General features: G+C 41.3%; 1 protein-coding gene across 2 annotated transcripts in view; it reads right to left on the bottom strand.

Annotated features, from left to right (window-relative positions):
- The window catches only part of DEPTOR (DEP domain containing MTOR interacting protein), an 85603-nt gene that overhangs the window by 29375 nt on the left and 32963 nt on the right, over positions 1–23265 (bottom strand). Inside the window, exons 3-6 of one of the 2 annotated variants that reach the window (XM_081950859.1) lie at positions 21481–21659; positions 21185–21308; positions 5201–5379; positions 423–608 (exon numbers count right to left, since the gene is read on the bottom strand). In XM_081950859.1, the coding sequence (XP_081806985.1) occupies positions 423–608; positions 5201–5379; positions 21185–21308; positions 21481–21659 (668 nt within the window). The remainder of the gene's footprint in view (positions 1–422; positions 609–5200; positions 5380–21184; positions 21309–21480; positions 21660–23265) is intronic. The other variant, XM_081950858.1, reaches the window with a different exon arrangement.

Genomic DNA, 23265 nt, shown 5'->3' with positions numbered 1-23265 from the left:
GATATTGAACTAGTTCCTATGCATACAGGTAGTCCTTGACGTACAACTGGTGATTGTCGAAAGTATAACAGACTTGCCAAAAACTACTTACGACCTGATTCTGAAATTTCAACCACGTGACCACTTTTTGAGCCCACGGCAACGGACCCACATTTACAGCCATTTGCAGCCTCAAACAGTCACGTGACTGTGCTTCACAATGTTTTTCCCCCCCCAGAAACCAGTGTTTACTTCCAGTTTCCACTTGGCGTTCATTATATTACTGTGGCGTTCATTCAAGGTCGTAAAATTGGGTCCGGTCACGTGATGATCCACTTTACAACTGTCACAACCTGTGATTGTAATTGTGGGGCTCAATCATGGTCCTAACTTAAGGAATTCCTGAATGTCTGTTTACCCTCCAGCACTAATCCAAAATATACCTGAGAGGAAACTGGCGTGTTTTTTGTGGTCGTGATTTTGCTTCCGCAGGCAAAAAGGACTGTTGTGGCTCTCCGGCACCAAACGGGACTTCTCGGTGAGCAGTTCCATCAATCTCCTCCTGCGGCGGAAATCCATTCGGAACTGATAGAGCAAGTTGCTATCCATACAATGGTGTTTGTTGGACACTAGTGGCAGTTAAGAAAAACAAAGAAAGCCTTTGAGAGAAGAAGTGACTTAGAACTGAGGAAAAAATTTCTGACAGTGAGAACAATTAATCAGTGGAACAGCTTGCCTCCAGAAGTTGTGAATGCTCCAACACTGGAAGATTTTAAGAAGAGATTGGACAACCATTTGTCTGAAGTGGTGTAGGGTTTCCTGCCTAAGCAGGGGGTTGAACTAGAAGACCTCCAAGGTCCCTTCCAACTCTGTTATTCTATTCTATTCTATTCTATTCTATTCTATTCCTCTACTCTACTCTACTCTACTCTACTCCTTCATTTTAGCAGAGTATAAAAATTAGGAGGGAATTATTATCCCTTGCAATGAGAAAATGATACCCAGCATTCAAGTTATTTTAACAGCAATTTTAAGCAATACAATATTTCTGGACAGTTCATTTTGGAAATCAATGATACAGTTCAATATTTGCAATGCTCTTTAGTGCTGAATGGGGGAGGGGGGAGATTCTAAACTTGAGTTTTTTTCCTGTATAACTATGTTCTCACCTCTTGCTTACATCCTTTACAACTATCAGACCCTCTCCATTTCTATATGCTAGCTGAAGAACAGATTTTATTCCCCCATGGTTGATTTTCTTTTCATTGCACAACAATGTTTCACACTGATAAATAAGCTTTCATTTTAAAACTCCAGCACAGATCTCCTCATTCTCGTTGAAATAGAAAAAGACCCAAACTTACCATGGGATCCCCAAGTTTGCTGAAAAAACTGTATTTTGAGGGTCTTATGGAAGACCGTAAGGGTCGGAGCTAACCTCACCTTACAATAGGTAATATTCCAGAGGATTGGTGTTGTAGCAGAAAAGACTCGCTTCGTAAATAGATTTCTTTTGTGGATGGGACTAGCAGCAATCAATCAATCAATCAATCAATCAATCAGAATAGAGCTGGAAGGAACCTTGGAGGTCTTCTAGTCCATCTTGACCTATACCAGTGCTTCTCAATTATTTTCTGTCATGCCCCCCCCTAGGAAGAAGAAAACATTTCGCGCCCCCCCCCCCCCCGCGCGACTGTAAATAGTATCATTTGTCTATAAAATTGTTATAAGTACACCTCTGCATAACATAGCACACCGGTCTTTCCACGTCTCCCACCATAGTCACATGCTTTCTTTCCTCTTTCCCTTTTACTTGTCTATCCTTCCTTCCACCCTCCCTTCCTCCTTCCCTTCCTTCCTGCCTCCCTTCCAGTTCCCTCCTTCCTCTTTCCCCCTGCCTGCCTGCCTTCTTTCCCTCCTGCTTATCTATGCTTCCTTCCTTCCTTGCACCTCCCTCCCTTCTGCCTGCCTGCCTTCTTTCCTCTTTCCCTATCCTCCTATCCTTCCTTTCTCCCTCCCTCCTTCCCTGCCTCCCTTCCAGTTCCATTCTTCCCTCCTTCCTTCTGCCTCCTTCCTGCCTGCTTGCCTTCTTTCCTCTTTCCCTCCGGCGTGTCTGCTTTTCTTTCCTTCCTTCCACCTCCCTTCTGCCCTTCTTCCCTCCCTCCCTGCCAGCAGCTCCTCCAGCATCCCAGCTGGAAGCAGCAGCACAACAGTCGCCGTTACCAGGGGCGAAGGGGTGGCAGTGGCAAGATCGGGCGACCGCCGCCCCTTTGTCCCTTCCCCAACAGCGGCTGTTGCGCTTCTGCTTCCAGACGGAATGCTGGCGGTGGAGCTGCTGGCGGGGAGGCGAGCTACGCGGTGGCGAAGACGGGCGGTCCCATGCTTCCCTCCCTCCCACCCCCGCCCGAGCAGGCTTCTTGCACAGCCCCAGCCCGCGGCTCCAATGAAAATCCACAGTCCGAAGTGCTGCCACTTCCAGGCGGGATATATTATGCCTCGCCCACGCCTTCGCCGCCGTTGCACCCAGATGGAAAGGGAGCCTTCGCGCCCCCCTTTACGGAGCCTCGCGCCCCCCCAGGGGGGCGCGCCCCACTATTTGAGAACCGCTGACCTATACCATTTCAGCAGTGGTGGGTTTCAAAAAATTTTAGAACCTCTTCTGTAGGTGTGGCCTGCTTTGTGGGAGTGGCTTGCCATCCATGTGACCAGGTGGGAGTGGCTTGCCATCCATGTGACCAAGTGGGAGTGGCTTGCCATCCTTGTGACCGGGTGGGAGTGGCTTGGCAGCCATGTGACTAGGTAGGCATGGCCAACTTATAAAATGTGGTGAAACTCACTTAACAATGCTCTTGCTTAGCAACCAAAATGTTGGCTCAGGAACTCTGGCATTTGAAGCACGCAAGTCTTAAAGCTGTCAAGTTACAAGACCCGTGCACCCCTAACCCTTTAGGGCAAAGAACCCCAGGGGTGTTCAAACTTGACAGCTTTAAGTCTTCTGGACTTCAACTCCCAGAATTCCTCCTCTCGCTCTTCATCTTGATGATGTGCAGACGGGCGGGAGGAGGGAGCTGGAACCGGTTCTAAACGGCACTGTAGATTTGTGGAACCTCTTCTATAGAATTAGAATTGGCAGGAACCCACCCCTGCATTTCAGACAAGTGACTTCCAGTCTCTTCTTAAAACCTCCAGTGATGAAGCACCCACAATGACTGAAGGCAAGCTGTTTCACTGGTTAATTGTCCTCAGGAAGTTTCTCCTCAATTCCAGGTTGCTTCTCTCCTTGATTAATTTCCATCCATAGTTTCTTGTCCTGCCCCCTGGTGCTTTGAAAAATGTTGACATCCCCCCCTTCTTTGTGCCTCTCCTGCCAGATCTGATGCGATGGGTAACAGTGAAGCGGTTGCCTGGCCCTTTGCCATACAGGACTTTAAAGGACTACAAATGTCTAAACCAGGGGTGTCCAAACTTGGGAACTTTAAGACTTGTGGACTTCAACTCCCAGAATTGAGTTGAAGTCCACAAGTCTTAAAGTTCCCAAGTTTGGATACCCCTGGTCTAAACTAAGAACCAATGTTTGGTTCATGATTGTTCCAGAAGTATGCCCCAAAAGGGCGAATTTTAAAACCCAAGACTTTAAGAACATGCCCTCAAGGGTTTTAGATAAAGGCCTTTCCTACCCCTTAACTGGAAAAAGTCAAGTGTCTATCAAGTAGAACCGAAGTTGAGATATATTTAAGTTTAAGGTAGCCCTGTTCAGCTAGGACTGCCTGATTTCTCCATGATTCCAATGACAGAAGTTGAAATCTACAGACAACAAAGAATCTGGAAAAGGGGATTTTTTTAAAAAAAGCTAAGCTTCACACACTACAGTACACAAAAGCACCAAGACTTTTGCACTCCTGTTTTGCTGTTCTGTCCTTCGTAATCTTAGATTACCAAATACTTAGGTTACTAAAACAATCCAACTCTCTAAAATTGGAGAAAATTCCCAAATAGCAACTGATATACTTTAAACAGTTGTAAATGGAGAAAGAGATTGGTAAAGGATCATGGATGCACCAGAAGGCTTCTGACTTGTGCCAAGACCTCTCATAATCCTGGACAAAGTTCTAGCTTTTGTTTGTTTTAACCACATAGGGAGATAAACACACACTTGATCTTAGCTAAAAGACCTTGGGGCTAAATAACAGTTTGCTTTTAGAACTGGTAGAATATATATCAACATTTACTCAGTGAAAACAGTCACTTGATTCAAAGTGGGTAGAGAGAGAATGGAGATAGAATTGATTCTCCATGAGTCAGTATAACGTAAGAAAAATCTAATAAAATAATAACTATCGAGCCTAACTCTCTCAGGGATAATGCTATTGTTATGTAGACTGAACTCCATACAAAACCAGCATCTTGCGTCAGCATATGCAGTGTGATGCCTTCCAGATGTTTTGGACAACAAACTCTGCAACTCTTCATGTTAGATGGGTCTGATGAGAACTATAATGCAAAACCTTGGGTAGGCACCAAGCTTCTTGCCGTTTTGGCAAGCACTGTATATTTGATCAGTAGAACTACGCAGTGCTTTGGATTTGATTTTAAGGAGGTACGTATGGAACAGGCACATCGCACCTATCTATAACTCCTTAATCCAAAGATACATTTTTTCTGGATTGTATGACAGCTGGAGCAAGCAGCTGTATGATCCAGGCAAAATGCAATTTTTAGCCAGAATGCCATTTTGAGCTTAAAAATGGATCTCCATCCTGTTTGGTTTAAATGGGATGCCTCTCCTACCATCTTTCTACTCCTTTTATCATCCTTTGATATAGGGATGTAGTGGCTCAGTGGCTAAGATGCTGAGCTTGTCAATCAAAATGGTCATCAGTTCAGTGGTTCGAATCCCTAGTGCCAAGTAACGGAGTGAGCTCCCGTTACTTATCCCAGCTTCTGCCAACCTAGCAGTTCGAAAGCATGTAAAAATGCAAGTAGAAAAATAGGAACCACCTTTGGTGGGAAGGTAACAGCGTTCCTTGTTCCTTTGGCATTTAGTCATGCTGGCCACATGACCACAGAGATATTTTCGGACAATGCTGGCTCTTTGGCCTTGAAACGGAGATGAGCACCGCCCCCTAGAGTCGGGAACGACTAGCACATATGTGTGAGGGGAACCAAACCTATCATCCTTTGTCATCTTGATAAGTGATGTGACTGAGAAGACATTTCTCACCATGTTGGATAATTCCGTGCTCCAGAAGTCTGCGACTAAGTTGTTCAGCCTCAGCTCTTGTGGCAGCTTCTCCTTCCTGAATCAACCAGTCAATTAGTTGTGAGGCCATGAAAGTACGCTCATATTTTGCTCCTTCTTCTTCTCTGGCTTGTAAAATAACATTTTCAGTATTCATAAGCCTGCAATGAAAGTAGGGAATGGAAAGGGGGAAAAATCAATGCACACATAAATAGAATAGAATAGAAAAAATAGAGTAGAGCAGAGCAGAGCAGGAGACTTTGTCACTTTAAATGTACACTGATCAGCATATATTAAAATGAAATTTCATTGCGTTCAGCTCTCTAAGATAGCCATTATGCATATACCAACACACACATATATGACCCAGAGAAACAACACAGTCTAGTTTGAATGTATATATACACATGGGGGGGGGGGGGATATCTTGCGAGTTTACCAGACGAATGGAATAGGGAACAAAGCTGTTACATAAACTGGTAGTCCTGCTAGAAATACTTTGAAACCTACCCCCAGATGGGAGCAACAGAAACAGATTGTAAAGTGGGTGTGTGGGGTCTGTAACAATGCCTTGAGCTCTAAGCACATAGCGCTTATAAGCAGTATCCTGAATAACGGGAAGTGAGCTTCCTATAATCTTCTCGGCTGTCCTGACTACTCTCTGTATGGTCTTTCTATCTGAGGCACTGTTGCCACCAAACCGAACAGTGATGCAGTTTGTTAAAAAGCTCTCTGTCGTGCCTCTGTAAAAAGTGGCTAGAATGAGAACGATGTGCTCTCCTCATCCGACACAGGAAATGCAAACACTGGTTTGCACACTTCCCTATTTATTTATTTATTTATTTATTTATTTTATTTAGTTAGCGCTTATAGACCGCCCCCTCTCCCAAAAGGGACTCGGGGCGGTGTACAGTCCATATCAAAAACATCATAAATAACTCTAAAATTTAAACAATTAAAATTATTAGATGGATAAATACATAAATAAGAGGAGGTTAAAAATAGACAGAACTGTAATTGCTAAGTAAATAATTTAAAATGTAATAATAATTTAAATAATTTAACTAAAATGTTAGTTATCTGCACCCCCAGATGCTATTGACCATTTCCACAGCTGCAGCCTTGATATAAAGTGGATTATGATTATGCCGTCTCTTACTAAAATCAACAACGATCTCCTTTGTTTTGTTAACATTCACAGAAGAACATCAATACAGGTAGTCCTCGACTTACAACTGGTCATTTTTACAGCTCAGAATGCGCGTTTTTATGACCTGTAAAGAACTTCTGAAGGTTGTAAAATATCATGTCAACCCCCTGGTCACATGACTACCCTCCAAGCGCTCGGCAACTGACTCGCTTGTATGATCAATTGCAGCATCTCACGGTCATATGACCACGATTTGTGGCCCTTTTTTTTTTGCCATTTTCCCACATTCCTGAAAAAAAAAAAAAGCTCTTTTGGAAGAATGGGTTTGCATAACAACCAACTCTAGAAAGAGTGCAGAGAAGAGCAACAAAGATGATTAGGGGACTGGAGACTAAAACATATGAAGAACGGTTGCAGGAACTGAGTATGTTTAGCTTAAGAGAAAGAAGGACTAGGGGAGACATGATAGCAGTGTTCCAATATCTCAGGGGTTGCCACAAAGAAGAGGGGGTCAAACTATTCTCCAAAGCACCTGAGGGTAGAACAAGAAGCAATGGGTGGAAACTAATCAAGGAGAGAAGCAACTTAGAACTGAGGAAAAACTTCCTGACAGTTAGAACAATTAATCAGTGGAACAGAAGTTGCCTCCAGAAGTTGTGAATGCCCCAACACTGGAAGTCTTTAAGAAGATGTTGGATAGCCATTTGTCTGAAACGGTATAGGGTTTCCTGCCTAGGCAGGGGGTTGGACCAGAAGACCTCCAAGGTCCCTTCCAACTCTACTACTATTGTATTATTGTAACCACACCGTTCACTTAATGACTGTGGTGTTTTCCTTAACGATTGCTGGGAAATTGTTGGAAAAACTAGTGGGGTGCCTTGACTTACAATCACAACGACTTACAACCGGATTTCCGGTCCCAATTGTAATCATACGTCAAGGACTTACTGCAGAAATTCATTCACATGGTTCCAATTTCTGAGTGAATGAATGAATGAATGACCCAAGCGATTGCTTTGATCTAACAAACCAGATGATTTCACATTTAGCTTGCTGCTGATCAAGCTGATTTTACGCACGGTTGAAGCAAGTATTATCTGCTCCGCTCTCTTATGCAAATCAAACTCCGAAAACTAAAGCAGAAATCACTTCTGGACCTTGTGGTTGAGGTGGGGAAAAAAATGAAACTCTGAATTTGGGTTTCACCAATTACATAGGTTGGTTGTTATAGAAATGGCTCGTTTATGCTACTATGTAAAAGTAAAAAGTTGAGGTTTGATGTTATTATTTTATTTTCTGCACCAAAGGGAGTTGGAAGTCAATGCCTTTTCTTTCTTTTTCCCCTTTAGCCTACACTTCTCTCTTCCCTTTTCCCTCCTTTATCTTTGCTACTCTCTTTTTTATTTTATATTATAAATTAATAATAAAAAGAAAACTAAAGCAGAAAAGGCGAGATACTTTAATTCCACCGAAAAAGCTACAATTATGCCTCTGTTTTTCATTGCAGTAGTCTGTGGGCCAGGTTATAATTCAACCAACCCATTTGCCTTCCCCAAATGGATATTTTCCAAATGTATAGAAACTACGGCTTCTAAAAATTACAGACAGTATTAGAATCCAGTCATTTCTGGTTAGAAGCTCTGGAACTTGCAATCCAAATACTGTACATCTGGAAAACATCACGTTGAAGACAGTCGATACAGTTTTTTTTAATTTTTGAAGCTTCAACGCAATGTGGAGTTTAGATGGGATCTCAGAATTTGTGCTGCTCCTTTCATTTCTTCTTTAGCCTTAATGGGAGTTATTAGCCTGCAAGCCCCTGATACCATCACAATCCTCCTACTTAACCTTTTTTCCCCACATTTCTTTTGTGGTATTGGTAGTCCTTGACTTCCGACAATGGTTTCAAGTTATGACAGCCTTTGTAAAAGTGACTCACATCCCATCCTTATAATTATGACCGTTGAACCATTCTCTCAGTTGCGTGATTGCAATTCAGGCCCTTGGCAACTGGCTTGCACTTACAACGGTTGCAGCCCCTTGTGGTTATGTGATTGTGATTTGTGACAACAAGCCAAGTTCAATGGGGCAGCTGGATTTATTTAGGGACTGAATGATTCATTTAACAACTATGTGATTTTTTTAACAACTAACCAACCACAGTAAAAATGGTTACAAAAACTCCCTTAATGATTGCATCGCTTAGCAATTGAAATTCCAGTCCCAGTTTGAGGTCATAAGTTGGGGACCACCCATAATGAATAGTTAACAGACGTGCCTCATATACTTGCATAATGAACAAACTGACACAAATGGAACAACAGTTCTTATAAGTACACCAAACCCTTAAACTGGTCAGGATACAATAAAGTTTCGGCCAATATTTCCATCAACATTTGTAAGACGGGTGTCAAACTTGCGGCGTCATGTTGACATATCACGATATTTTCCCCTTCACGGAACTGGGGTGGGCGTGGCTTGTCAGGGGAAGTTGCACCCTGAATTAATGAGGTGTGGACCGTTGGCTCTCTTAGTAGCATATTTCCGAATAAGCAGACATAAAACCCGGAGCATATTCTAATTAAAAACACTTTAATATAAAATAAAATAAAAATCTTGCTAACTCAATTAACTACATTTTGGCAGAGTTATGTGCCTGCGTCCTCTTGGCAGGCGAACGGAGGATCAGAAGGAAAGTAAAGAATGTGTGACGTATGATGTGACATGCGCAGTAATCATTGTCAGATAAGAAACAGTTCAGTCTACTGTATAACTCAGAATATAAGCACAAGTTGGCAAACCAATTAACGCAGTGACATGGCCTGCATGTGATGCATCCACCCCGTGGCCGCCAGTTTGACACACCTGACTCTACTAAGGAGGAAGTGAAATCATCAAATCATCAAAATTATTTGACAGTTGTTTTCCACATTAAAAAAAAAATAGAATAATTTAGTCCCAGATCATTCATTGGGTACAGGTAATATTGTGGAGATAACTCATTTTTATGTTGTTTTTCTTCAAAAGAAATTAATCAAACCAGATGCCAAAAGCCCATCAACCCAAATTCAAAGCCAAACCAAATGTGAAATCCATTAGCTGTTTCAAAACAACCTGTTGCATGAGAATTAGAAACCTTTGCTTCTGTAGACACTAAGTCTGCGATGGCGAACCTACGGGACGTATACCAGAGATGGCATGCAGAGCCCTCTCTGTGGGCATGCCCGCCGTCGCCAGCTGCTCTTCTGGTTTCCAAGGTGCCCAGGTGGTCTCTGCAAGCGGTGGAGTGCCAGAAAATTACCTGAAAAACAGCCCAAACTGTTTGGATTGAAAGTGGCCCCAAAACAGGGATTTCTCAGCCCGTTTTCAGGTCATTTTCAGGCCGTTTTTCGGGCTGTTGTCAGGCCATTTTTCATTTCCCAAAATCGCCCTGAAAATGGTCCGGAAAACAGGGATGCATGCGCCGGCCAGCTGGTCTTTGGGTTTCCAGTGCTTCGGCACACGCATACATGCACACATATGCACATGTGTTCCGGTTTGGGAACTCGGCACCATCACTGCACTAAGTCAAATGGTGGTCCAATCTTTTCTAAGAGAAAAGTTACACACAATTTCTCTAAGTGAGAAATCTGTATTAATTGTTCTTTGGCATGGAATGGCAAATGCCAGAAGATAGTACTGTAAATATTAATAGAAGCAGGCCACATAGAAACAAAAGTATTAGCTAACTGAACTGAGGGAAGCTTATCAAAAATGAAACGTTTGTGACATGCTATTTTCAGAGAAATATATTTTGAGGCAAGGAAACGTTCCCTTTGAAATGAGCTGAATTCTTGGAAACTACCTGGACACAGATTCATATTGTTTTCCTGATAAAAATGCAGAGGGACTTTGACATTGCCTTCTTCTAGAGTGAAATTTGAATAAAACTATAGCCCTCCCAAACACTAACAAGTTTTAGCTTCATGTTGTAGAAATCGCATATTTGAAAAAAAAAGTATAGCATCTTCCCTTTATCTGACTATATGTATGTATATAAAATGCAGTTTCTTGCATTAAAAAAATAACTACAAAATTTTGATTGGATGCTCATCCCAGACTAAGAACAGAATGTTCTCAATTAAAAAAAATGTAAAATTGAAAAAGTACTCCTACCAATGCTTGCAACAGAAAATTGCTAGCTTTAATGCGTTTTGAATGGAAACAGCAGGATATTGGCTTATATCTAGTATCCCATAAATTTTCTAGTAAAAATAAATATAATTTTCTTCTTGGAAATGTTTCTTATTCAGACTGTGTGATGTACTGGGGAGGATTCCTTTTATTTAGCCTGTTAGGAACTATGTTAAAAGTCACACATAAAAAAAAGAAAAAAAAGAACATGATTTTTGTTTGAAACTATTGACTGTGAATATATTGAGCAAAGTGAAGATTTGGAGGATTGATTAATCAATTTCCAAATGGTGAATATAAGGTATATTACAGATAACTTTTTTTACATAAAAGTTCAACCATATTCATGGCAAGAAGCAATATAAAATTATAACATTGATTATTTCTGTTGTATCCCACTAGTGGCCAGTGACAGCAGATTCGGACAGTGAGGAGGTTGGGGAGGAACATGGGCCAGTCCTGGAGTCTGGGGAAGGCTCTGATGAGGGCTCTGTGTCGGAGGCAGAGAGGAGGGCAGAGCCATATGCCAGTTATCGCTGCCTTCAGAGTCAGACATCAGTGAGGCAGATGAACAGCTGAAGTCTGTTCCCAGTATGCGCATGCGCAGAGTTACCAGACGAAGGGAACACCTAAAGAACAGGGGTCGACCTGGGAGTAAAGCCACAGGTGGACGATGAATGGCTCCTCCCAGAGGAAATAAAAGAGGAGCGAAAGGGGAGTGGAGTTTGCAGGAGACAAATAGTTCGCTTAATTGGTTCATGACTCCCCGAGACTCCTTGCCAAGTTTTGCAGATATCGGTCTGGCAGCTCTCCAAGCCAGATAAGGTCTGTGACTGTAAATCGTCCCTTGAAAGACTTTGCTGGATGGGAATGAGCAGAATTCACAGTAAATTAATAAAAGGTGTTTTTGTCGGGACCAGGAGTTTGCTTCGTGCTCTTGGGAAACCTCGGTCAGAACAATTTCTACTAATTCTAGGAATGGAAGATTATCAAGCTAGGGATGATTCTTTTTGGACAGGTATGTTCAAAACACCTGGGAATTGAATTTAGGTTTATTTTGTTTGAAGGGAAGGTTTTTGGCTTTTTTTCTGGGAATTGGAAATTTTGTTGGTGCAATCTGGATTCCCAGGAAGGAGGGGCTGAATTCCAGAGACCAAGAGAGAAGTTTAGTCAATTTGGCTGGGAGAAAGAGAGTTAAGACAGCTCCACCCTAGATATTATCAGAGTATATCTTTAATGTTGCAAGTAGATGCTTTAGTTTGCCAAGATTTCTGTATATAGGCGGGAAGCAATAAAGGAAACTGCTTAGACATAACTCTGTGTCTTTCTTGGTTTTGCCGGTGTGTGTGTGTGTGTGTGTGTGTGTGTGTGCCTGACAATTGTGAGGGGAATGTTCTGACCAAGGCTTCCCAAGAGCATGAAACAAACTCCTGAACCCAACAAAAAACCCTTTTATTAATTAAGAGGGAGTCAAACTATTCTCCAAAGCACCTGAGGGTAGAACAAGAAGCAATGGGTGGAAACTAATCAAGGAGAGAAGCAACTTAGAACTGAGGAGAAATTTCCTGACAGTGAGAACAATTAATCAGTGGAACAGCTTGCCTCCAGAAGTTGTGAATGCCCCAACACTGGAAGTCTTTAAGAAGATGTTGGATAGCTATTTGTCTGAAACGGTATAGGGTTTCCTGCCTAGGCAGGGGGTTGGACTAGAAGACCTCCAAGGTCCCTTCCAACTCTACTATTGTATTGTATTGTATTGTATTGTATTGTATTATTTACTGTGAAGTCTGCTCATTCACATCCAGCAAAGCCTTTCAAGGGAGGATTTACAGTCACAGACCTTATCTGGCTTGGAGAACTGACAGGCCGATATCTGCAAAACCTGGCAAGGCGTCTCGGAGAGTCATACAGCTCTGGCCCCCTCTCTGCCTCTGACACAGAGCCCTCATCAGAGCCTTCCCCAGACTCCAGGACTGGCCTGTGTTCCTCCCCAACCTCCTCACTGACCGAATCTGCTGCCAGCTCCACAGGCTGCTGGCAGGCCACAACAGGGAATTAGAAAAAGCATGGAGAATTGGTTTTTTTTTAAAGAAACTATTGCAGGATTTGTAGTGCAGTTTTGTACGTTTTCCAGTCTACAATGACAGGAACGATATTATATTTTTTTCCTCCGGAGGGTCTCTTGGATGTCAGGGCCAAAGGCAGCCTATTACTGAACATAGTTACATGAACTTCATGGTGACCCTCCTTCTCCTTCTCAATTGGCGAAGGTCAAGCAGAAATCTTATCCTAACCACTCTCGATCTTCTCTTCTGGGGACTTTGGGAGGAATTAATTTTATGCTACATTGCTAGAAGAATTCATCAGCCACTGAAAACCTCTTGTCTGATAAAAGATAATTAGTACCTTGCATTAGGCAAGTGATTCTTTTCAATCACATGCTTCACTTTTAAATAAACAAACATCTGCATATAAGGAGAGTTAATAACTCCCTAATCATTGAAAGAATCAAAGAATTCTAGCCACTAAATACATATTAATTTTACCTGGAAATAGGAGAACTAGAGTGATATTTCTATTATTAAAATAAAATGAAGGAGGAGGAGAAAGAGGAGGAGGAGGAAGAAAAAGAATCATAGGGCTGGAAGGGACCTCAGAGGTCTTCTAGTCCAACCCCCTGCTCAAGGCAGGAGACCTTATACCATCCCAGAAAAATAGTTGTCCAATCTCTTCTTAAAAATCTCCAATGTTGGAGCACCTACGACATTCCACTGATTAATAGTTCTCCCTTTAAAAGGAGGAAAGTTCTCCTTAGTTGTAGATACTCGACGGTACTCCTTTAAAATGAGTAAACTATGTAGAAAGAATCCTAAAGTATTAAGAAAGAATCTATGATGATGACGACAATGACTGTGGCAAGAGAAAGGAAAGGTAATATCAATAGTAATAGGCACCTTGATGCAACCCCAAAACAACTGGAGCACCACATGAATAACATTGGCATTGACAAATTCACCATCAGTCAATTGCAAAAAGCAGCTTTACTCCAAACAGCTTACATCCTCTAACATCAACATCTACCTATTCTAGGTCTTTGGGAAGGACTTAATAGGTGGATAAAAATACCAATTCCAGTCTGAACATCTGGCTGAGGGTGCCATGAACCAAAACAAAATAAGATAATAAAGTCGGCACACAGATAAAAAAATAAAAAATAATTTCCAGGGGAAATACATTCACATGCACACACTTGTCAAAAGCTACCTCATCCACACCTGTCTTTTATTTGCAGAGGAATACTTTCAAAGATAGCAGTACAAGAGCAATTGTCACCATCAATATTATCATCACCTTTTGTTATTGGGCTGTCCATGGTAACAGGGATTACCAGATATAATGCAACGAGAGGATTTGTTGTTCAGGTACAACCCCAGCAGGCAAATCAGTCTCATAATTAAAATTACTAGTTGATGTGCCTATAATATTGATGGCATTGAGGAATTGGAATTTTGAGAAGAATAAAAGGTGCCAAACAGAAATGATATTCAACAGGTGAGTCACTACCTTTTTTTATTCCTTGGCATCACTATGAACTTCCATTCTAGTACAAGAAGAGATTTTTGGAATGGAAAATTGATTCTGTGGTTGTTGGGGGAAAGACCCAGTTCCTTCCTCTGTTTTCCTGTAATTCATTCTGATTTTTAACTTATATGCTTTTTAGTTACTGTAAATAAACCAAGCATACAAACAACGTGTTACAGAAGCTGTTGAGATCATGGCTAGTGGGTGTACGTTGTCTGATCTCATTCCCGATTAATTAGCAAGATTTATTAAAATGTGACATCATTCATTGTGTTGCCTAACCACAGAGAGAAATAAAAACAGCAGAAATATATGTTGCTTTTTCTGAAAGATGAGACAAGCCATTTCCAGTAGGTTAGAACCTTCTGAAGGGATCAAAACTAATAAATTCGGTTAAACGTTATTCCCAGAGGGGTGGGGAACTGAGATTTGCTACTTTAAAACTGGGAGAGGTAGCCTCTTAATCAATGATGGGCAACTAACTATGGTCCTTCCACAACCTTGTCTGGCTCAGGAATTCTGGGAGTTGACATCCACAGGTGGCAAAGGGGCTATAGTTGCCCACCCTTGTTCCTTCACATTCAGAAAACTTGATTATATTTGGTTGCAAAATAGTATTTTTTCTAGTAGAAAGTTGAGGTTTATATAAAGTGGACTATAGTGCCTATTCCTGATGTAACTGAAAGGGGTAAGGCACACATATACATCACAGAGAATGTTCAGATATAGAGCAAGTTGATGACCCATTCTAACATGTTGTAAGATATCAATGGGTCAGAACTGAAGAAGAAAGCAACAATGGAATTCTAAAAGTGCTCAGATGTTTGGGTGTGTGCGCACCTTCAAATCAAAGTTGACTCTTGGGGACTGCCTGGATAAGACCTTGAAGTTTTCTTGGCAAGATTTCAGATGCGCTTCGCCATTGCCTCCTTCTTAGGGCTGAGAGACAATGGCTGGTCATCCAGCTGGCTTAATGTTGAAGATGGGGATTAGAACCCACGGTCTCCAGGTTTTTTAGCTAGATGCTTTTACCACCGGAATGGGACAACTTGGTGCAGCCAACTCGCCTCAGCCAACTCACCATGGCCAAGTTGCCGCAGCCAACTCGCAGTGGGACAACTTGCCATGGGCAAGTCCCTGCGGGACAATTCAACAATTCAATACAAGTATTTAAAATGATTTTAAAAAATATTTTAATTTTTATCATTCACATTTCATTTTGTCCTTCCTTTTGCATCCTTTCTTCAAAGATTTTATTCCATCCTTTCTTCGGTATTAGTGTAACTCTTGTCCTGCAGCAAGCTGTCCATGATGAGTTGGCTGCACTGGGTTGTCCTTGACCCCTTTATCCCTACACCAAACTGGCTCAAAGAGTGGTAGGAGGTGAATAATAATATCAACTGCAGTGGCACCGGAAACCAAATGCTGTAGTTATTAGAAAAAAGTAGAGATACGTCCCCCAAGATCCATGAAGACCTATCTAGTCATTCCCAGAGAAGGCAAGAAGTCTTGGAAAATTCTTGTAACATAGGTGATAGACAATAAAGTTACTGACTTTAGCTATTCACCATTGGTGCATTTTCTATTGTGGGAAAATGGGAAATTCGAGTTAATGTCAGGGTTCCAACTAGCATCCAAACGTAAATCAGAGTCCAAAGCAAAGTATTGCTCAAAGTTCCAATTTATTAAGAGAGCCATGTTGGCACATCTGGGAAAACCCGAATCTGAAAGCTTCCCAGTTTTCCCCACCCAGTTGAAAGTTCAAGATCTTACCCCCACACCCACAAGTCCATCACATGGTCCAATCTCCCACTGCCATGCTGGCCGTTCCACCCATCGAATTCTGGTCAGGTGGCAGCGGTGCAGAGACAAAGGATGACCTTGGCTTTCTAGAAAGAATTTTGTTATGGCTACATAGTATGTGACTCCTTACAATCCCCACTCCCATTTTCCCACAATAAAAAATGCATAGCAGAATAATAGAAAGTGTGGCAGGCCAAAGATCTAAAACAAAAGATGGCTGCAGGCCTGACAATTGGTTCTGGTTGCTTGCACCTGACAGATCTAGAGGTCAATGCTACGTATTCCATATGCATAAGAAAAATCAAACCATTCATTTTACCAAATGGTGAGTACAAAGCCATCAGCTTTCCTACATTCAATCCCTCTTACAGAGAAGCCAAAATAGCATGCCTGGGGGAAAAAAATCTTCCTCAGTTCTTGACAAATAGTAGGAAACAGGAAAAGCCAATCTTGGACTGGAAGATTAAATGGTTTGAAAAAGGACATTTTGAATTGAGATGTTGACTTTAATCCAATTCATTCACAGAATTTTCTGGGAGTCCAACAGCCATCATCTTCATTCTGTGGCAATTCTTCCAAGTTTTCTGGACACGCCTTCTATTTTTTGACCTTCCATGGAAAATCCACTAGGGGGAAGATTTTAAATTGATGTATAATGTTTAATAGATTGTTAGCTAATGTATTCTGAGATACCTATCTTTTCCGATCATTAGTTATTGAGTTCTGGATCAAGTAAGCTTATTATTAATTCCTAAGAGATAAACAAGGCTTTCCATAATATCCATGTATTTATTTTGAGTTCAGAACTCATGATTCTAGGCTGCAGAATTTGGCTTGTCTTAAAACCACAAAGGGAAAAACCAGCTCTCCCTTTCATCAAGATACGTTAGAAATTGGGGTGGACTATATAAAGTTTTTTCAATGAGGTACCCTGTTTCCCCAAAAATAAGACCTCCCCAGATAATAAGCAGAATCAGGCTTTTGATGTGCATGCGCTAAAGTAAGCCCTCCCTGAAAATATTGCAACAGAGCAGCAGCCATGATGTTACCACATTCCCCGCCTCCTGCACCTCAAAAATAGTAAGACCTCCCCAAAAATAAGGCCAAGCGCTCAATTTGGGGGGGTCAAAAGAAAATAAGACGCTGCCTTATTTTTGGGGAAAGGAACAAGACACTTTAAAAGTGCCTGTTTATATTCCGTCACTGAGACAGAGAGCATCTTCCAAATCTCCTTCAGGAAAAATTACAAGTTGGAACATCTGACTGGAATCGCTGCCATGAAGCTTCCTAGTTCCCTCTTATTTGTTATTTCTTTGTGGCTTACAACAGAGTAACAAAAACCCAGTAGGCCTTCTCATTTTTTGTCTCCCTTGCATTAGGAACACCAAGAACAAATTGTTTTATTGGCTACTGTAAACAAAATAAGCCGCAAGGCATTTAAAAAAAAAAAAGAACTGAAAAGAAGCAGAGGATAAACATATGTCTACCAAAGGGCCATTCCTGGAGGTCTGGATAGGATTCCAAAAATAATAATAATAATAATCTAGTAATCGCAGAACGAACCATGACTTTCTCTCATTTCTTCTATTAGCGTGTGATCAGGTTTTGCAGATTTTTTTTTTAAAGCATTAGAAAAATGATTCACAATGTGTTTTGATCGTTAACAATATCAGCTTCATTTTAACTCTCTCTGGTCACCTTTGTCCTGATAGATCTCTCAGTGGTGTTTGATATCATAGTATCTCTTGAGAGCAGCGTGGTGGCCTAGTGGTGAAGATGCTCACCTCCCACAATGACTATTTCAGCTTCAACTGCAACAATACATGAGCACTCAATAGATACAAACTCAAGGTAAACCGCTCCAAACTCGACTGCAGAAAATACGACTTCAGCAACAGAGTGGTCAACGCCTGGAATGCCCTACCCGACTCTGTTGTTATATCCTCAACCCCCAAATTTTTTTAACTTAAACTGTCTACTGTTGACCTCACCCCATTCCTAAGAGGTCAGTAGGGGCGTGCCTAAGCGCATCAGCATGCCTAACGTCCCTTTCCTACTGTCCCCCTTTTTTTGTACCCATTTCCTGTATTTTTATTCATCTTTATTCTTATTCCTGTTATCTTGTACATGAGCGACAAACTAACTAAATAAATAAATAAAGTTGAGAGTTCAATCCCAGGTAGCAATGGATGATTCTCTCTTAGGGTGAAAAGAAAAAATATCTGCTGCAAACTCTGGGTGGGCATCAGGAAGGGAATCCAGCCAATAAGTGCTCAGCTCCATCCAGGCACCCTGACTCTACCCCACCTAGGGACTATATAAAAAGGGAGTTATTTATAGTATCTCTTGAACTACTTGAAGAGTTAATAAAATAATTGGACAAGGAAACGAAAGAGAAACCTTGTTTAGATACCATAAAAGGATGACCTTCACCAATCACTGACCACCATCTTCAAGGATTCCATCTTTAATGGCACCTCCCACATGTTCTTATCCACGTTTAAACAAAAACAGCTACACTTCAATTTGTAAGCAATTTTTAGAAGACATTAAAAGCAGCCCTTCATCCATCACTATGTACAACCTGTACACCTTCCATCTCCCCTTTTCTTAATTTTGACATGATAATACCGTCATCTGCAACAGATAATCAAAATGCAACTTTTCCCCCCTCTATAAGGTGCCCCATAAATAGCGACCTTTGCTTATTCAGATTGGAAGCATTGTCCCAAAGCCTCCTATTTAATTTGCCCAATTACACAATGGTTCACCTTTTGTACTACTCAGATCTAGTAAATGTCAACTGCTAGTAAATGTCAGCACCCATGTTCCGAGCAAGCTGCAAAGCTTGAGCAAAAATTACCGTACATGCCTCTTATTGTGAACAGAGAGTATGATTTACTTCCATTGTTATTTGACCCAAACAATCTGGCATGACATTCAATATTTCCCATGCAACTTTCTGTTCTGAATCTTAATGATATGCTGTGGATTTATCTTCCATAACCTTTGCTAATTTTAGCATAACATTTATCTTGGGGAGGGGAACCCCTGAAGAGCTAGGACAGGATGAAAATCACACATTTAATGGGTAATGTGTATATTAATTCTTTTAGACATAGATGCTACTTAACCCTGTTTTTCCAGTACCAAACCAGCAACTCAGAATAATTTTATATACAAGCTGTAAAGTAATAAAACATGCTGATCAGCTAAAAAGGATGAAAAAACATTTAAACATCACAAAACATTAGGAATGGTGGAAAATATTTGTAGTTTATGTGGTCGATAGTGGTGGTTTGTTCTCTGAACTTGTTGCTTACTTTCTGAACGTTTCATCACCAAGCTTGGTAACATCATCAGCGGAACTTTGGTTTCTGGTGTCTGGTTTCAATTGTCTTCAGTGTCAACCCTGACATTCTGCTTTGATAGGTCTTATGTGGTCAGTCGGCCCTGTGACTGACAGGTCAAGTCATGTGAGGGACATCTGGTGGTGGAGTCACCCTGTCGGTCATGTGACCCACTGACCACATAAGGCCTATAAAAGCAGAAGAGACCTGAAACAAGACACTTCAACTGATGATGCTACCGAGACTGGTGACGAAACGTTCGGAAACTAAACAAGCTTGGAGAACAAACCATCACCACCATCTCCTCTGCTTTGTGGTTGTCTCAGCCATCCCATCAATCACTGATTTATAATGAGATTCCACCTCAAAAATCAGCAGATAAAGACATGTGACATCGGATGGCTATGGCCAGCTCCTGCTGATATTTCATCTGCTCTAATCTCCCCCTCTGGACCTCTGCAGAGTGCCTTGAGAAACTCAAACCTGGGATGTTTGAAAGAAATCAGGGGTGGGTTGCTGGAGGTTTGCACATCTAGCTGTGCAATGATCTCGGATGATCATCTAGCTAGGATTCTGCTCAGTTCGGCGAGCCCCCAAATGCCACCTCTGGCTGGCCACGCCCACCCTGCCCCTCCCGTTCCACCCCTCCCCTCCAAGGAGCCTCCACGCAGCCCGTTCATCATGCCAGGTAATGGCAGGGCCCAGGGGCGGGTTCCTGCTGGCATTACTACCGGTTCAGCGTGCAAAATAATTGAGTCTAAATCCTTCCATTCCCCACCATCAAGACAGAGTTGAAGAAGCTTCTCGCATGAAAAGCGAAACGTCTTCAAAGAAAAACCAGAAGCTCCAATTGTCTCTTGAAAAACCACCTTTGGGACAACCATGACATGGATGACTGAGAATCTCCATGGACATTGAACAAACCCGTCAAGTAACACTGATGGACAACAAGGAGCAAGTATAATTAGACTTATGTTCCACTATATTCCATTCTCACTAGTGGTCAGATTTGATTTCACCCCTCCCTGCAACTTATTTTTATCGATTGATTTGATTTGATTTCTATAGCTGCGCATCTCAACAAGTAACTCTTGCTCTGCATTCCCTGATCCAGTGGTAGCAACTCACAGGCATTTGTGCTGAGGTTGGACTAGAAGACCTCCAAGGTCCCTTCCAACTCTGTTATTCTCTCTGAAAAGGGCTATGATCTTTTGCCTAGATATGTCACAACATCCCTAACGGAACATCAGAAACAAAGGAGAACGGTTTTATTGGTGATTACAGAAAACCGAGATATAAATTTGGTGAAATATGAGTAATATTTAAAATATTAAAATATTGGTGATCCTACAGGGGTCAATAAACATATTGTAAGACATGAAATTGATGCTTAAATATATTTTTGGAGAAAGCGGTAAAGAATCAATTAAGATAGAATAGTATTGTTTAAAGATAAAGAGAGGGATGTGGAAGAACCCCAATAAGTGGGGAGGGAGGGAGAATAAATCGGGAAAATAGTATTACATAAATTGATGTATAAAAGAACATTTTATAACTATAATGAGTTTATTAAAATTAGAAATCGGAAGGCAAAAGCTATGTATATGTAATTGTATTATCATTGTCAGAGTTGTGCAAAAATGTATTGACCCAGTCATTACACTCTCCACAAAATATATTGGTTGTTAAAACGAAAACTGCAAATAAAACATATACAAAAGAAGAAGAAAAGAAAGGAAGGAAGGAAGGAAGGAAGGAAGGAAGGAAGGAAGAAAGAAAGAAAGAAAGAAAGAAAGAAAGAAAGAAAGAAAGAAAGAAAGAAAGAAAGAAAGAAAGAAAGAAAGAAAACCAAGGAGAACAGGGGGAAAGACTGGCTGTCCCTTTTCACCTACTGTGTGTGGAACATACTTTTCGAATATTCTCTGTCCTCTCATGAAAGTCTTCACTTCGTTGTTAAGTGGGAAAGTCCCATCATCTTTCCTAAAGCGGTAGAAAAGTTTGAGATCCTTGAATTCCTTATGCTCATCACACACTGAAACATAAAACACAGGAAATCGGGATGAAACACTCCAGATGTTTTTATTTATAAGTTTTGTGATTTCATGTTATATTCCCAAACCACAGCATTCGATGGATCCTGAGCTCTTTGAGGAGCCCCAACATTTCTGGATAAGAGCTTGAGAACGTAGGTTCTTTTCACTTACCGTGATGAATAATGCTATGATCCAGCAGCTTCTGCACGAGTTTAATTGCTGTCTCCCTGTCAGGGGCCTCTTTGTGATCAATCAGCCAGTCAATCAGTTCTTTGGCAACGAAACAGTTCGGGTAAGTCTTCAGGTGGTGTCTTCGGTCCTTAATAATTTTTTCTTCATGTAGCCTGAGCCTGTGAAATAAATATCGCATTGAAAATCAATGGTTGTTCCTTTGGGTTTACCCTGAAAACTGGAAATTGTGTTTACGCTGCAAACTGAAAAGGATGGGTGCTCCATTGTATTTTTAGTTTTGAGTGTAGATTGTCAAATATGTCAATTTCTCATTTTCCACATCATATGTTCATTCTGAAGGAGATATCAGTGGTCAAAAAGGACTTCCTGCTTCTGAAGCTAATATCACTCAACCTATGAAGGACATCAGGAGGAACCTTGAGCCTTCATCCTTGCTCTCATTAATTAAACTCAGAAATAAAAGATCTAGTGGATCCCAAAGTAACAGATATAGTGGTCTGATTTTTATCCATGATTCTCCAACGTTTTAGGAGTGATGGGCACATTTGGAACTTTAAACGTTATTATGTGGCACATCAAACACATTTGTTTTATCTATTCACAACCCGGCTACTCTAATGGCAAGTCATAAAATAAGTATTTCACACAAACTAAAGTGATAAGTTTTACCACACTACGCATTCTAGCCCAAGGAGAACCTCACCATGAAGATAAAACTTATTGTCAGGGTTCAAAATAGCATCCAAAAGTAAATCAGAGTCTGAGGCAAAGGATTCCTCAAAGTTCCAATTTATTAAGAGAGCCATGTTGGCACATCTGGGAAAACCTGAATCTGAAAGCTTCCCGGTTTTCCCCACCCAGTTGAAAGTTCAAGACTTTGCCCCCCACACCCACAAGTCCATCCCATGGTCCAATCTCCCACTGCCATGCTGGCAGTTCCATCCATCCAATTCGGGTCAAGTGCAGAGGTGCAGAGACAAAGGATGACCTTGGCTTTCTAGAATTTTTTTTGTTGTGACTACATAGTAATGTGACTCCTTACAATCCCCCCTCCCATTTTCCCACAATAGAAAATGCATAGCAGAATAATAGAAAGTATGGCAGGCCAAAGACCCAAAAGAAAAGATGGCTGCAGGCCTGACACTTACCTTTATCCTCTTCTCTGGGAAATTAGAGTGATTAAGGTTCTACACTAAACACTAGGGGCTTTTTTTAAATTACTGGTTCAGGCAAACCGGTCTGAACTGGTAGCATTTCACCCCTGGAGGTGTTCTAGTTTTCCCTTGAGCATGACAGCTAGCTGGGTAACTTTGAGTCAGTTACTCTTTCTCTCACCCAAGTCTACCTCATCAGGTTGTTGTTTGGAGGAAAATAGAAGGAACAAACTATATCTATGGTGCCTTGAAGGCAGGATATAAATCAAACAAATGAATAAAATCTTCAAAGAAAGTACTGGGCAACAACCATCTTTTATTTATTTTTTTAACCACATGAATGCTTTGTAAAGAGCCAATTTGGTATAGTGGCTAAGTAGGCTAGAAACTGTGAGACCACATTGGTATAAAGCCTGTTAAGTGACCAGTCACTCTCTGTCAGCCCTAGGAATAGGGCAATTGCAAACCACTTTTGAAGTGTACCAAAGGTGCTTTTTTCAAGAGGCAACTAGACTTTCTTCTTTTTCTTTAAAGATGTTTCACTTCTCATCCAAGAAGCCTCTTCAGTCCTGAATGAATGGTGGGGAATGGGAGGATTTATACTCCTTGC

Source organism: Natrix helvetica (assembly GCF_964273705.1).
Source record: "Natrix helvetica genome assembly, chromosome: 4".
Taxonomy (NCBI): domain Eukaryota; kingdom Metazoa; phylum Chordata; class Lepidosauria; order Squamata; family Natricidae; genus Natrix; species Natrix helvetica.
Note: the sequence above shows the minus strand (reverse complement) of the source record. Positions and strands in the feature narration are given on the sequence as shown.